General features: G+C 37.4%; 1 protein-coding gene across 1 annotated transcript in view; it reads left to right on the top strand.

The window, feature by feature from the left end:
- The window catches only part of LPCAT1 (lysophosphatidylcholine acyltransferase 1), a 66,420-nt gene that overhangs the window by 33,123 nt on the left and 18,092 nt on the right, over positions 1-15,205 (top strand). Inside the window, exon 10 of the mRNA XM_074546815.1 lies at positions 10,108-10,233. Coding sequence (XP_074402916.1) covers positions 10,108-10,233 — 126 coding nt within the window. The remainder of the gene's footprint in view (positions 1-10,107; positions 10,234-15,205) is intronic.

The following is a 15,205-nucleotide window of genomic DNA, read 5'->3' as shown; positions in this document are numbered from 1 at the left end:
GAATTGATACAATGTAAATTATTTGAAGTTAATGTTTATGTGAAGACAGTTAAAACACTTGTCCATAGGGTATAATAAAGGCAAAATTTAATACTTTCACTCTTGTTGCATTTTTATTCATGTCTTTTTCATTTATTTTTTTGTTCTTTCAGTAAATCTTCCATTAGTCAGTAGATAACTCTTTTCCATATTTACAGTGAACCCTCAGGCTTGTAATCACTAATAACTCTTGAGAGGTTTATGTATCTTCCAAATCCTGATTTTGAAAGAACTTGTGAAATCATAATTTCCTTTGTGTAACTTCTCTTCCGTTTCCTATTTAAGCCAAGGGCCAGTTTGTAGGTAGTAACTGAGAATTCTTGTCTGCTTGAACCCAGGTCTGTGAGTTTCCTTAAGGATGTTGAGACAATAATATAACAATAGATCCATTGTACAAAAGGACATTCCTCAAAGGAGAAAAGAACAAAAGGACCTGTTTGAATCATCCTGTCTTGGAGTCAAAAATCTTTGAGGCACTGGCCTCAAAGACTTTTGTTGTTAATTAAAGACCATCACAGGGCAAGTGCTGTCCTCAGACTTTGTGTGGAAGGCTAGGTTATTAAATCTTCATTCTGAACTCTGCTCCAATCACATAACAGGGATTGTGTGCTGTAAGGAATACTTTTGAAAGCCTACCAAAGTTTACAACAACTGGCATGTTGCAAGCCTTCCCCTCTAAGTATGCTTAGGAGGAAAAACATGATTATGTTTCTCCCTCCCGCCCCTGAAGAATTAAGTATTTGTGGTCACAGAAGAGGAGTGCGGATCTAACAGGAAGACTGTCAGAATGAGAGATGTCAAAAATGGCTTTGGAATGAAGCAGGGGCTGTAGATGCTGTGTTAATGTGAATGGGGAAACAAACGTGTTTGAATATCAAAGTTTTGAAGTCAAAATGCAGATGGGAATAAACCAGAATGTAGATGCCTGGATACCATGGATAACTGTAGACCAAGTAACATCAACATAGCTAAAAATTATTTACTTCTGACCACTTCCAGATACCTCCTTCTTGTGTCAGTTCTCTGGACTTACTCATGCAGCTTTTGGTACAGGAGATTCCAGCTCAAATGCTGTCAAGGCTGTTCTGGAGCTGTAGCAGTTGCAACTGAAGTAGCTTGGGTGCTGTTTGGTGGTAGCATTGCACTCTGCATTGCTGGATAAAGGACAATGTTACTGCTTCATCTAGATTTTCTTGAGGATTGACTTAGTGTCAGTGTAGCATCTTACTGTCAAGAGATCCTTCTGGCATCTCTTTAGGTGTCTTCTTACTCCTCCTCCCCATTATTTTTCTCAGGCAGAAGTGCCTAATTCTACTGGATATTTTACAGCATCAAAGGTGGCACTCCCAGGTAATAATGTACTTGTGAGTGTAGAACCAGTGTTGTGGAAACCTTGTGTCTTGCTCTTGGTTTCAGAGGGAGTTGATAGAAGTTGCTGAGTGAGCAATAGATACAGTTTCTCCTCTTGAAATTGTTTGCCTTCACAATAATCTTAATTTGTGAACAGCTTCTATTTAGCATTGAACACAGCATTTGACAAGACATCTGTATGTTGTGCTGCTTCTGCTTGTTGACTCTCTGAAGAATTTTTGGTTTATCCATATTTGACTAGCTTTCCTGTGGGTGGCCACAAATGTGTGTGATGGTGGTCTCTAGATACTCTCTCTCTCTCTCTCTAGATATATATATATATATATATATATGTAAGTGAACACTAAATATTTTGTTAAGGAGTTGCTGTCATTCATGGAGGCTTGCTTCTTTAGGATATTAGTTCCTTGCACATTGGATAAATTTACTTGCCCAAAAACTGAATGCCAAAGTGTGCCTGTGTTATCAGAACTGGAATTATTCATACAGGAGAGCCACTACTGCTGAACATGCTTGCCATCCTTTGGGTCATTTTCTTTATTTGCACAAAAGGTATGTGCAGAATAGATTAATCTGCTGTTTAAAATATTGTCCCTACTTATATCTTAATGATATGCTTCACATTTAATTTTCTCATAAAACTCATTTTTGAGTGAGTCTGTCTTGTTTGGGCTTTCTGGCCTTGTTCTGGCTCCTACTCAGTTTAGTCAATGCTCTTGTCACCCACCAAGTGCTATCAGGAGCTGTGTTTAAAGTCACTTTCAAATCACTGAAAATGTTGAGTGCTTTTAAATATGGCATCAGTCCCAACTAGTACTTCAAAATCAAAAAATAAAGTGTTCATTCATTTCATAAAGTGTTAATTCATTTCATGTGTTCTTTATTGGCTCTAACAAAACCCTGAAACCACCCTACTAGTAAGTCATGCCATGTAGGTAAATATTATATTGCCTTACTTTCTTATTACTTCAGCAAAATCATCATTTTGGTCTTCATGTGCATAACCTGTTATCATCTTATGTTGATGGTAGCCAACCAACCGTCTTTGGTCTGTTAATTTCTTGAGTTCCACAGTTTCTTCTCTATATTTTCTACTGGAGTGTCAAACATTCTGGCCCATGTTGTTTTCTGGGTTTTTTTTAATCTTCAAATTAATAAGTAATAGTTTACTGGAACTATGTTAGTGTTGTAAAATTGTCAGCCACTTGAAACTTCAATCCCAGCTTTTCCAGAACTATTAGGAACAAATCACTTGACCTTGTAATCACAAGTATTTGTTTCTAAAAATTTCTCAGTGCTAGAGGAAATATCTCTATCACTCTTAGAGCATTGGGAAATACTTACTTTTATTCATAAGATTTGTTGTCTTAATTGTTTGCTAGTGTAAGTATTGCACATGACAGAGTTTTTTTCCTAATGACAATTTTCCTATCCTTAGCTAGTAGTTGGTTACATTTATTTTTTGTATTTTCTCTTATGCATTAAAAAGTCTTATGCTTCTTAGCTGCATTAACTACGAATTTTATGCATTTTTACCTATGTTGTTTTGTTGCATCATAGTTCTTAATTTACTGATAGCTATTTAAAGAATCATTTGTTTTGTGGTTTGTTTCTAGTATTTTCCCCTAAAGAAAATATTAGTTGCCTCTTTTCATTGTGGAGTTGTACCCATTTGCTACTGTTCTTAAATGCCTAATTTTCATGAGCAATTGTATTCTGAAAGACATCTCTTAGTTGTACTCAAATTACTATTTAGGGTATAGAAATTCTGTTTGAAGGGAAAAATAGATAACTTTTACTGCCACTTTGGGGGGAAAACCAAGTTTGTTACCCTGCTGCTCTTTAGGACTGATATGTTTGAAGGAATTATGTCAGTAACTTAGCTTTTAGTTAGCTGCAAAAATTCGTTTTGTGCATAGATAAGCCAGTGGTAGTGAAGGCATCTGATTGTGAAAAACTGCACTGCAGGCTCTTTGTGCAAGTCTAAAGTAACCTCAGCTGTAATTACAGATATAAGCTGATTAGATGATGATACACAGACCCACAGGTTACTTATTCACATGCAAACACAATTTGTTTTCTTTTAGTTTCTCTTCAAGACTGTCTTCGAAATAGGGAAGAATTTGGTTAGGTGGTACAGTTGGAGGAAAAATGGAAGACAAATTATTGCAAATTTGTTAGATTTTTTTTGCATGTGGCAGATGTTGAGACTGAAACTTGATGGAAACCAGAAACTTTTGGCCCTTTGTTTTTCAAAACTGTAAGCACCTCAGAACTTAAGTTCTTTCAGTACTCCTGATTTGAGCATTTTGTTTTCCTAGATCTTTTGGGTGTTAAACTCAGCACTGTAATAACATGTGTGACACTTTCCAGGAGTTCTGAAGTTTCATTTTTGGTGAGCCCAGAAATGCAGCCATGCTGTAGAAATAGCAAAATGTCATAGTCCAGTTTGCATTTGTCCCGTAATTCTGTTCTTCTTCCTCACTTACAGAAACATTTAAAGACATGCTTTTATATTTGCAGTAGATGCTGAAATTGATTAAAGTGCAGCATGTTAGACATGGAACTTGAAACACCTGCCTTCCTGATGTTTTCTGTCAGGTGCTTGCCAGGATCACTTTCCCCATGTTGGAGCATGTCATACAGTTAAAGCACTGACTTACCAGCTTGACATATGAGCATTACATTTTGCTTTTGAAAATAAGTACTTTTATCCAGCATGCTGGTGAAGGCAAAAAACATTACAGGTAGTCTTCTGTGTCCATCTTCGCTTTTGTCATCTTCTACACAGTCAAAATCAGGGTTTGGTTTTTTTCTTGCAAGCTCTGACAGCATCAGAATGTGATCTTTGCCAATGTATGTGATAGAATAATGTGAGTTGCAGAAGAGTATCCTTGAGGATGGGAGTTTGCAGTAGCTTACTGGTCTGACTTGTGGCTATTTCTGTATTCAGTGGCCTGTTGAATCCAGCTTTGGAAAAACTGCTGTGTTCTGTGCCTGTGCTGTCTGAAATTCCTTGTGTGATTCTGCACAGGTACTGTTTGGATGCTCACCATTCAGCTTTGAAATCCAAACTGGGTTTTTGGCATTTTTATGCCATTAAAGGCATAAGCATCATTATAAGTGGAATTACTGTAGTGCTGGAGTTAACAAGCATCCATTTGAAGCATTGATGGTGAAGGGTCTAGAGAGTAAATCATGTGAGAAGTGGCTGAGGGAGCTGGGGCTGTATAGCCTGGAGAGAAGAAGGCTCAGGGGGATCTATAACTGCCTGAAAGGAGGTTGTTCCAAGCTGTAGCTTTGCCTCTTGTCTGGCACAGCCAGTGATAGGATGAGAGGAAATGGCCTCAAGCTGCTCTAGGGGAGGTTCAGGTTGAGCATCAGGGAGAATTTCTTCATGGAAAGTGTTAAGTATCAGAATGGGCTGCCCAGGGAGATGTTCAGGAAACAACTGGACATGACACCATGGTTTAGTTGAAAAGACAGTGATCAGTCAAAGGTTGGACTTGACCTCATAGGTCTTTTCCCACCTAAAAATTCTGTGCATTGTCTGGGTTTCATGCCATAAACAAAAATGGAGATGAGATACATTGTGCACTCTGTTCATTTTTGTGAATACTATGAGTGTGGCAGGTGAAGAACATAGTCACAGAACAGGGTTAACTGTGCAGCTTCTTGCTACATCTAGTTTCTCAAGGAAGAAATAACTTTTTTAAATGTTAAGTAATACTTTGCAACACTCTGGTTTGAACTGCAACATTCTGGTTTTTGAATGCTGACAACACAAGGAGGACCTCCTCTGTTTTTTACCCCTTGAAGATTTGTGATGTGCAAGTCTACAAGATCAACAATTACAGAATCCAAATTCAAACAACACCAGGCAGAAATACAGTCATTGGCAACTTCTTTTTCTGTCTAAAAATTAAACTATTATGAGATAATAGATTCCGTATGTGAACTTCAGACTCATGACTGGACCTTCTTTTGCTTGGAGAATGTCACAGAGTAGTAGTCTGAGGAGAGAAAAGGGACTATCTTCTCTGGCCTTCCAAAACTAAATAGTTGGCAGTACTTCAGCTTGGGAAAGGATGGGAAAAAAAGAGAGTGGAGGGTTGTTTTGAAGGTCAGGAAAATCCCAGTGTTCTGAAAAAACATACTAAAGGAAGTCTTAGTTTTCATAGCAGGAGAGATGGAAAGCACTCAACAGTCAATCAGCTAAAAGTAAAAAGAGTAAGTCTTTAAAATGTGCAAAATTGTGGCATTCATTACCAGATAGATAAAATTACTTCATCAGAGCTGAGATATACTGTGAAAAACATGTGGTTAATGAGTGATTCTGAAACATAGTCGTACAAAAGGTCACTGGTTCAGGAAGTTTGTGTACTACTGATGACTAGATTGGATGACTACTAATAATTGGAGTTATTTGTCCACTGTGTTTTGTGTGTATTTTTGCTGAACATCCAGTAATGAAGAAAAATACCAAATTACATATTTGGTACTTTTAGATAGAATCCTAATGTTTTCAGCACCCGATAAAGATTATAGCTGATTTAAGGGAGTTTTTCTGAGCAGCCTGTGGAATGTTCTCTTGATTAGTTCATGGTTCTGCTTATGAACAATTTTGAGAATCTTTTTGTTGAAATGTAGATTCCAAATGTCACAATATTGCCTGTACTATTTTTTCTCACTTTACATAATATTCCAGCAGTCACATTCTGTTTTATGTTTGGCATTTTGCATGCATAGTGGATTGGTATGCAGAAAATGAGGAAGTTAATAATTCATCTTATATTATGACTGCACAAATGTTAGACATAGAGAGCTGTTTGGTAAAAGACATCAGGATATAACAAGTATAACTTGTGTTTCTCAGATTGGGTTTGCAGGAAAGCTTTTGGGGCTTTGTTTCATTTGAGTTTATTATTTTCAAGCAACTTGCTGACTTTGAAACTTGATGTAGTGTGATGTCAAGATGGGTAAACAGCCAGCACCTTGGGGAGGGCAGGGAAGGAAAAAGTCTCAAGGTATCTCAAGCAAGACATTCGTATCAGGCCATTTAAATCTGCTGGACTTTTAAAAAGGCTAGGCTCACATTTACTGAGTGTGAAAGTAGAGGTAGTTTGAAGAAAAGAGGGGGGAAAACCTTTAAAATGAAGATATGGGAAAAGTTGTTTTATTTTTAGTTTATTAAAAATATGGGATTGTACGTGTGATTTACATCTCCAATTGAAATGATCTTTTCCCCAATTGAAGTAGAAAAAGATTGCCCTGGAGGATGAGTTAGAATAGTTTGATAACTGGTTCTCTAGAAAATCCTGTGAGTTGCACTTGTACCGAGGCCTTAGAGTGAACTCTAATAAGCCAGGCTTTATTCTAAGAAATTAAAAATTTCACAAGTCTTAGCATAAATGATGAACTTTATATGTTGCCCAGTTTCAGTTTCTTCAACATTCTGAGCTGAAATCAAGGTCCTTTTAAAGCTGCTAGCTCTATACAGCTTGTGATTTGTCTTCTGAACTCGAAAGCCCCTTGAACTCTATCTGGCCTTGGCTGATTCTATGATTGAACTTTGCTTTGAGCAAAAGTGTTTCTTTCCTTCCTCACTTCTGACCTTTGTTATTGTGAAAGTCTGGATGTATATGTACCCTTTTTAAGTTCATTTGTTTGGGGTTTTTTTTAGTCCAGCAGCTTGAAAATTACAACAGATGAACAAAAGAAGCCGCTTTTGTCTTTCTAAATCCCATTTTGTGTTTGTGTTGGCATTGAATGTACATGTAGGTATTAATTGTAGTGGGGATTTTCCTTCACTGATAGCAGCAATATAATTCTGGCCCAACTACCATCTCTTTTATAAGGGGTGCACAAAGCTATAAAAATATGCAGGTTGTGTTTCCCCTTGTGGTTTGGCTGTGTCTGAAATGACCCTGGCATTTGTTTGGAATTTATTTTCTATCTTAAGTTTGGTTTTGATTTTTTTGTTGTTTGTTTTGGGCTTTTTTAAAAATTTCTCTTGGCTAGGCTCCTTCAACATATTCAAGGGCCATTATTTAGCAGTTATTTAAATCTGGCATTGGTGCTGGGCTGGCAGTCATTTAGGCTTCAACCCTCCCCCCAGGCTGAGTGCCCTGATCTTTGTTAATCATCTTTCTTTTAATGTGTTGGAACAGCATCTTGCTTTTGGTTTTAACAAGCTATTGTTTCTTGCTTTGGCTTGCCACCTTATGGTTATGTTTTAGCTTGTCCATCTTCTCTATTTCACTTGAGGGAATGCTTGAGTTTCTTCTGTTTCTTTAAAGCCTCTCTATTTTAATTGCCACCTTTAATCATTTTCAATTACACTAATTTTTTTCTGTCCTTTCAGAAGTTAAGTGTCTCACCACTTCTCTGTTTTCCTAATATGTCCAACAGAGGAACACTTTACTCTTTCAGTTTCCTTATTTTTAACGTGCTTCCCCTTTTGCATGTAGTTCCCCTGTGCTTCAGCTGATTGCCTGTAAGTTCCTGTATTTCTGTTACATGCTATATCTAGCATGGCCTGGAGAACTGATGAATTTTGGTGTAATGTGCTTGGCTGGGCTAGATCTTTGTGTCATTCCTTTATGGAACTGCTCTGGGTAGTTCTGTCTGTAGCATGTCCTTGCTGGAGACAGTTGACATGGATGTAGGGATGATTGAGTGCAAAAGATGGGGAATAGGAAGTAATCTCAACTGACTGGATAGACTCTGCTTCTTTCATCCACTTCTTTCTCTTCTTTTGAGGAAAATTAATTTTGTGTTGTAAAATACCAGTGATTTCATCTTGTATAATACAGATTACATATATTAATACAGATTATTATTATACAGATTACATATATTACATCATGTATTGCATCTTTCATAATACTGTATGGAATACTATAAAACAGAAGTCTTGACATGCTCACAATACCTGATCTCTAACTCAGGTTGAACTTGGAAATGGATTTAAGTCCCCACAGCATGGGGGAGTTCTTCATCTGTATTTTACCATGAGTCTGTGGGGTGAGGTATCACAAGAATCTGTCCATTCTATTAAGGTGGTTTACTGATTTACAAATTCTGCTGGGACACTTCATAGGAGGAGTGGATTGGTGAAAAAAGAACAGATCAAGCAGAGAAAATTTTAGAGGAACGGGATTTAATTGCTTAGATCATCAGTATGATGCAATCTAATCTTCAACATTCTGCTTGTAAGATGACTTTTCTCTGTACCTAAATAATTTGGTTTAGTGGGCTTTGTCTTTTTTTTCTTTCTCTTTGTTTCTTCTTCTTAGGAAGGGGGAGGCTGTTCAGCCAGGATCACTACCTTCTAATTCCTTGTTTTGTGCATAAATAGCTTATAAGTACTATCTGGTTTTTTACCACATTTGGTACTTTGGAGCTTAAATATTTATTAGTGAGGTGTTCTTCCTAGATGTTTGCCTTTCTCAGCCTCAAAGAGAAGAGAAAAGCCCTGATCAGTACCTTTAAGGTCTGGTGCATGTCCTATATGTCAGAGTCCCTGGACAGAAGAGAACTGGCTTATGTTATTTACCTTGCTATTCAAAGGCCTTGGAATGAGATTCTGAGGAAGAGACTGTTTGACAGAAATTGTTTGCATAAGAGGTAACTTCCATTACAGATCAAACTGCTTATAGTAAAGCAGAAAATTGAATGCAGAGTTTTCATCAAAGCCAAAATTAGTGTGGCAGACTTCTTCAGGGTTTTGCATCAGTCTTGCCATTAGTGTATATGAACTTCACATATGAAAAAGGTTGTTAGCGGTATGGTAGGCAAACTGTAGATGAAAAGAATTAAGGTAACTAAACAAATTTTGTGAAGATTTCATCAAACTAGAAAAAGCTGCATAAAGGAGATAATGCTCCTTACTATAAGTAAAATCAAGTATAATAAAAAATGTGGCAGATGAGTAGCTTATATGGAGCTATGTTGGCTTTCTAAATTGCATCTTATGTTTGTACACTGAATTCTTAAAGTCCTCTTTCACACCACCTCTTTCTGTCAACTTTGCTGCAGCAAATACAGGGCAGCTACAATATCAGAATTTCCATCAGTTATCTTTTGGAGCATCAAGTTAGAAGTGAAGCCAAAGCCAGTACTGAATTGTTTAGTGTATAAAGACTTGGGAGTATTTTTTCCTACCTTAATGTAGAAAATATTTTAAAATAACTTGTTTGCTTAGAGTTTAACTCTGCTTGTTTTTATATGTTGTGTTCTAGCTGTTCTTTATAGAGAAATGTTGCCTTTTGTGTAATATTAATATTAGCTGAAGGTAATAGCTGTTCTGCTCAGGTGATTGCGCTAACACATTAATAAATCAATAATAAAAATATTGGACACATTTGTTAATAAATATATATTTGGCTTCTAGATTAAACATTTTGAAACCCTAGATATTCACTTATATGAAATTTGTCTATGAAAGTCTATGCACTGCCTAATTTTTGACTTGCGTTCTTGCATATTTTCATGGACTCGGTCAAAGCAAATGCTCTGCAACAGATCAAGTGCCATATTTCATTCTCTCTGTATAAACTTACTTTATTGTCTCTTCGTTATAGTTTTCCAGAATTGAAAGCATAGTTGTTACAGGATTTCTTGCTGTGAAAAAAGTGATTATTCTGCTCAGTTTCCTTACTGTCTTGTTTACAGTGTTTCTTTGGTTTATTCAAGGGCATTGGGAGTTCCAGTGACAGACTACACGTTTGAAGACTGTCAGCTGGCTTTGGCTGAGGGACAGCTTCGTCTGCCTTCAGATACATGTCTTTTAGAATTTGCAAAGCTTGTGAGAAGCCTTGGGTGAGCATATACAATATTTATATGTAAGGTGCATCTTTATTATATATCTGTGGTTTTTCCCATCATGTAACAGTATTGCATTTATGAGTATAAATGGAGTGTTGTCATCATACAATCAGGGAAACACAAGTGTAAAATTAAAACAGTACTGTCCTTCACTTGCAAGCAGCACCCCTGAATCCTAATGAATAGAGTAAGTTGTAAAATTCTTATTTTCCATCTGACAAGTGAGCAGAGTCTGAAGCATTCATTCCTGAGCTAGAAGACAGTTTCTGAAGAGGATCAGGAATACCGTGGGATTCCTAATATTTGATACAGTTGAGAGTCAATTGTCTTTTCCTGTGACATCTGTGGAGGGAAAACAAATGCTGCCAACAGCAATCTTGTGGCTGGATTAACCTTGTAATAGTGAGGACAGAGGGGTCACCCTTTCCTGAGAAGGACAAGGTGGTGGTTGATCTTTTGAGCAGGTCACTGCCAGATGGACTTTCTAATGCAGCTGTAGCTCAGTGCATGCAGCATGGGTGCTCTCTTCTTTCTTCCCATAGTGCCATTTCCTGCTAGCTCTACCTTTCAAAAAAGCCTCAGCAAACCTGAAGAATTTACATTTTTACTACATTTTTACATTTACTACAATTTACATTACTAAACCAAGTAGTAGAACTTGCTGCTGTTTTTCAATCTTTCTCCTGCTTCTGCGGTGATCTTATTGAGCAACTATGAACTAAATGTACAGCCTCATCCTATTAACTCTCAATATGCAAGACCTTTTTTCATTTTCTTGTCTCATTACTTGAAAGTACAGAGCATAGTCTAATGTTTCCATTGTGTATTTTATTTCCTTTCACTAATTTTTCCTTCATCTTCAGCTTGTTTACATAAATGAAAATAAAGAAGAAGTTCTGTTGGATAATAAGGAATGTAGGACAGCACACATCATGAATTCAGATGACAAGCATGTACTAATCTATTGTCAGGGCTTCCATCTGAAAAACTTCCATTAGGATAGGAGACACTTATAGGGGAAAATAAAGATTCTCACTTTGTTTAAAGGGCTCTGAATTTACAGTACTAAGGAAGAAAAACAAGTGAAACAAAACAAACCAACCACCCACGTCTCTTATTATGCAGTTGATAATCCTGGGATTCAGTTTAATCCTCTTGTTAAGTTGTCTGGCTTCTGTCTGCTCAATTTAAAGCTGTTCTTTCAAATTATGCTTTTGTTTTGGCCTCTGAAACAGTTACATGCATATGTGAGGGAGGTTCACTGCAGACCAGAAGTTCTCTCTCTGGTATGAGCAATTAATCCTTGGCGAAATATAATCCTCTCTGAATTTGGGCGTGTGCCAATAAGAAGGATATTATGCTGGTATTTTTCTGGCACAATTGGATGAAGATTGTAATATGACTTCATTTCTAATGCACATTTGATAATAATGTAGTCATTTTGCTGTTTATTCAAAGGTTTTGAGGTCAGGGAGGCATTAAGATCATCCACTAGCATCCCTAAATAACTGGAAAAGTAAATTTTATCCAATGGCTTTTTCATCCAGTCTTAACATTTATTTTTGAGCAATGACATACTTTCAAGGTAAGATCCAGTTTTAAGATTCCTATAGTAAGGCAAATTCAGAGTTCTTTTTGGTTTTGATTTTTTGAAATCAACTTACACCTCAGTTGGCTCTGCTGAAGAGTTACTTCTGTGCACATTGTGTCTACAGGATTCATTATCGTTGTCTGTAAAATTTGCTTAGCCTGTGCTCAACTGGATGGGATCCAGTCCAGAATCCATGCAGGCACAGCAGTGAGTTCTCATGCTTCATCTAAGGAAGAGCTTGGGCTGTACAGCTGGCTTGTACCAAACTCTGTGATAAAAGGACTGCTTTATCAATGACATCAATTGATCATAGACTTATCTTCTCAAATTGTGCATTCATTGCTCCTCAAGGAGTCATGTTTCTCTTCAGTCTTATAGTTTATGTCTGACCAACAAGCTAATTGCTAAACTATGTGCAGTCTAAGTTAAAGCTTTTTTTTTTCATACATTGTAAATCCTCTGCTTCATTTGATGACTTATTCTGTAAGTGATGTTCCCACTGTGTAAAGTGAATCTCTAGTTTTATTTGAACTTAATCTATTGCCATGTTCTGGACATTGAATCTTGTTTGGATTTTATGCCTTACTAAAGCCTCTTTGAATATCTTCTCCTTCAGGAAGTGTTAATACAGTTAATTAAGTCTAGTCTGTCTTTTTATGAGATGCTTCTTATGAGTTGCCTTAGGGTAGTTGCCTGCGAGGAGATCCTTGAGTTCTGGTTTGCATTTATTTGCTCCTATTTTTCAAGCTTCTGTTTGTTCTAATTGCCAATATTACCTCATTGGGTTGACCATGAGGATCCTTTTAGTCAATGCAGCTGTAAGCTACTGAGATCTGCAAGGACCTCAGGCCTGGTGCCTGTCTATTCTTGCTCAACAGCCTCTTCCATCCAGACTACAATGCAGATTTCTGCTCTCCATGTGTGTCTGAAATGGGCCAGACTGTAGGTAGAACTTTGTCTCCAGAGTAATAATCCTCACAGCTAACTACCTGTGCTGTGACTTCAGAGTGCTCAGAGATCATCTGTAACAAGGAAAAAACCTCTGGAGGGTGTTTACCTTCTGCATTTGTGATAAAAGCAATGCTCTCCAATGCAGGAGGTGATCAAGAATCAGGCATGACAGCAAATACCAGCCATGGCAGCCCCTGCTTTTGTGGATCAAGGCAGGGTGTGCCAAGAGTATTCAAGAGGGTCAGTTTTGCAGTTTTTCAGTATACATGCTCTATGATGGCAAGAAGTTGCACATAAGTACATCAGCAGACATAAAGTTGAATGTCTTTTCTGGCTTAGGGCATGTTTCTCTGTGCTTGCAGTTTCCAGTAGCTAGCTACAAGATCCAGCTGTTCTTCCAGCTCTCTGAAGGTTTTTGGCGGGTTCCCAGCATGCAAGAAATAAGCTTATTTTCAAATAGTCAAATATAGCTAAAACTAGCATACTTACTAAAAATAGTGATAATTATGCTGTAAAATATTTTACCTTGAGGGATCCGGTTTTCCTTGTGAAGTCTGCTGTGAAAAATCTGATGTTCAGAGCTGTTAATCTTGAAGAATGTCCTTTCCATCTTCATGGACTCAGGAATACTTCCTGTTCTCTTTAGTATGCACTGACCTAAAAAATTAATCAAAACACCACAACAGCAAATAATTTTATATGTTGTAAAGCCTAGATCCTGCATGGAAACTATTAAGCCAACAAACATGATTTCACGAGGGTAGACATTTGTTGTGGGCTTTCTATAATTTATGGCCTCCATTGGGATAAAAGTAACAATTGTAAAGGAGTTGGGACATTCAGGCCTTTTCACATTGGTTCAGAACTTATTATGAGATTTGCACTTGGTTTCTGAAGAGTTCAGTTTAGCAGCTTATGGTCATCAACATATTAATGACTTCCTGATTTTGAAAGGTTAGAGGGGAAGTGAGCCCACCTTGGATGACCAGAAGCACAATGCTGTCATACTCAAGTTGAAGCAGTTTGCCTCACTGATCCACATACTGCTTTTGAGATTGCCTTACACCTCTTTCTGTATTTACAAAACATAAATCACAAGATGCCTGTAAGATTTGTGGTGAGCTGTGTGACTTTGCATACAAGATTTTGCCTTCAAGCTTCTATAACTGTTCAGGCTTCATTACTGGTGAAGAGGAGATCTTGCAAGTCTTGAGTGCTACCCACCAAATGAGTGCTCCCTCAGTTCTAGGTGAATTTTGAAACAATTAATTGCAAACAAAATCTCTCTGATTTAGAGACACATGATAATACACTACATGTTCTGCGTCAGTGGGGGCTTATCCCAGGGGAGGATTTAGATACCAGCTGTCCTCGTGCTGCTGTTAAGATCCAGTGCAGCCACTACTCTGGGATGTATTATCAGTGGACAATTCTTGCATATAATCCTACACGTGAGAAGATGAGTTCTGTGTGCATCTCAAATCCTCTATGGATTTTTTTTTGTTATTGTTCCTTCTACTTTTCTACTTGATCATGGAAAATTAATGCTTGCAGAAGGGTGTCTCACTCTTTTTTTACTGTCTAGGACTAAATCTTGAGATTAGTGCTTTAAAGCTAGGATGGAGAATTTGTGAATTTTCTCTAGGACCATGGGTTTCTGGAATAATTCTTGCATGTTCAAGTCTTATAATTCAGACATACAGGTCTTGGCATGGTTTAGTTAGTACATGTTGGTAAGTCATATAGGTCATGACAAAAACCATGGGAGGTGTATTTTTACTTAAGAGTTGTGATCTTTAGGAAGGGTCACTACAGCAAGCAATCAAGTTCTGAAGCTGATGTATCAGATCATCTTCCTAGCAGAAATGCTCTTATCTTTTTTCAGAAGCTCCTCAGAATGCTGATATTAAGCATTTTATTCATTCTTGTTGCTGAGAGGAAGCTGCTGAAGAGTCCCAGCTGCAGTCTGGGAACAGTTCTGGTGGAAGCTTCTGAGTTGTGTGAATAACTGCTTTTCCTTGTCTGCAGCAGCAAGCAGCAAAACTGCAACTGCAGAAGAACATTGTAGGAGACTTTACTGGCATCTTTTGTCTTTAGAGTGGAAAGATGCCCAAGTTACCCTGAATCAGTTCAGAGGAGACCTGATCCAGATCTGCTTGATGTTGTATTTGGGGGGAAAGCTGCTTTTCTTTACATTGTACCTGCAGCACCGTTTATTTTATTCATAATAAGATTATTCAGTAAGGCTTTTTTGTTTGGTTGGTTTTGGAGCTGTTTTTCTGTTGTTGTTTGCTTTTTTCTTTTTTTTTTTTTTCAAACCCAAAACAGGAAGCTTGACTTAGGCAAAAAAAAACAGCCAACAACTACGCAGTAGATATCTATATAAGGATAAAAGATATCTATATAAGTTTAAAGTTGTTCATC

This window comes from Zonotrichia albicollis, chromosome 1, assembly GCF_047830755.1.
Source record: "Zonotrichia albicollis isolate bZonAlb1 chromosome 1, bZonAlb1.hap1, whole genome shotgun sequence".
Lineage (NCBI taxonomy): Eukaryota > Metazoa > Chordata > Aves > Passeriformes > Passerellidae > Zonotrichia > Zonotrichia albicollis.
The sequence above is the reverse complement of the archived record's forward strand: the minus strand, read 5'-3'. Positions and strand labels throughout refer to the sequence as shown.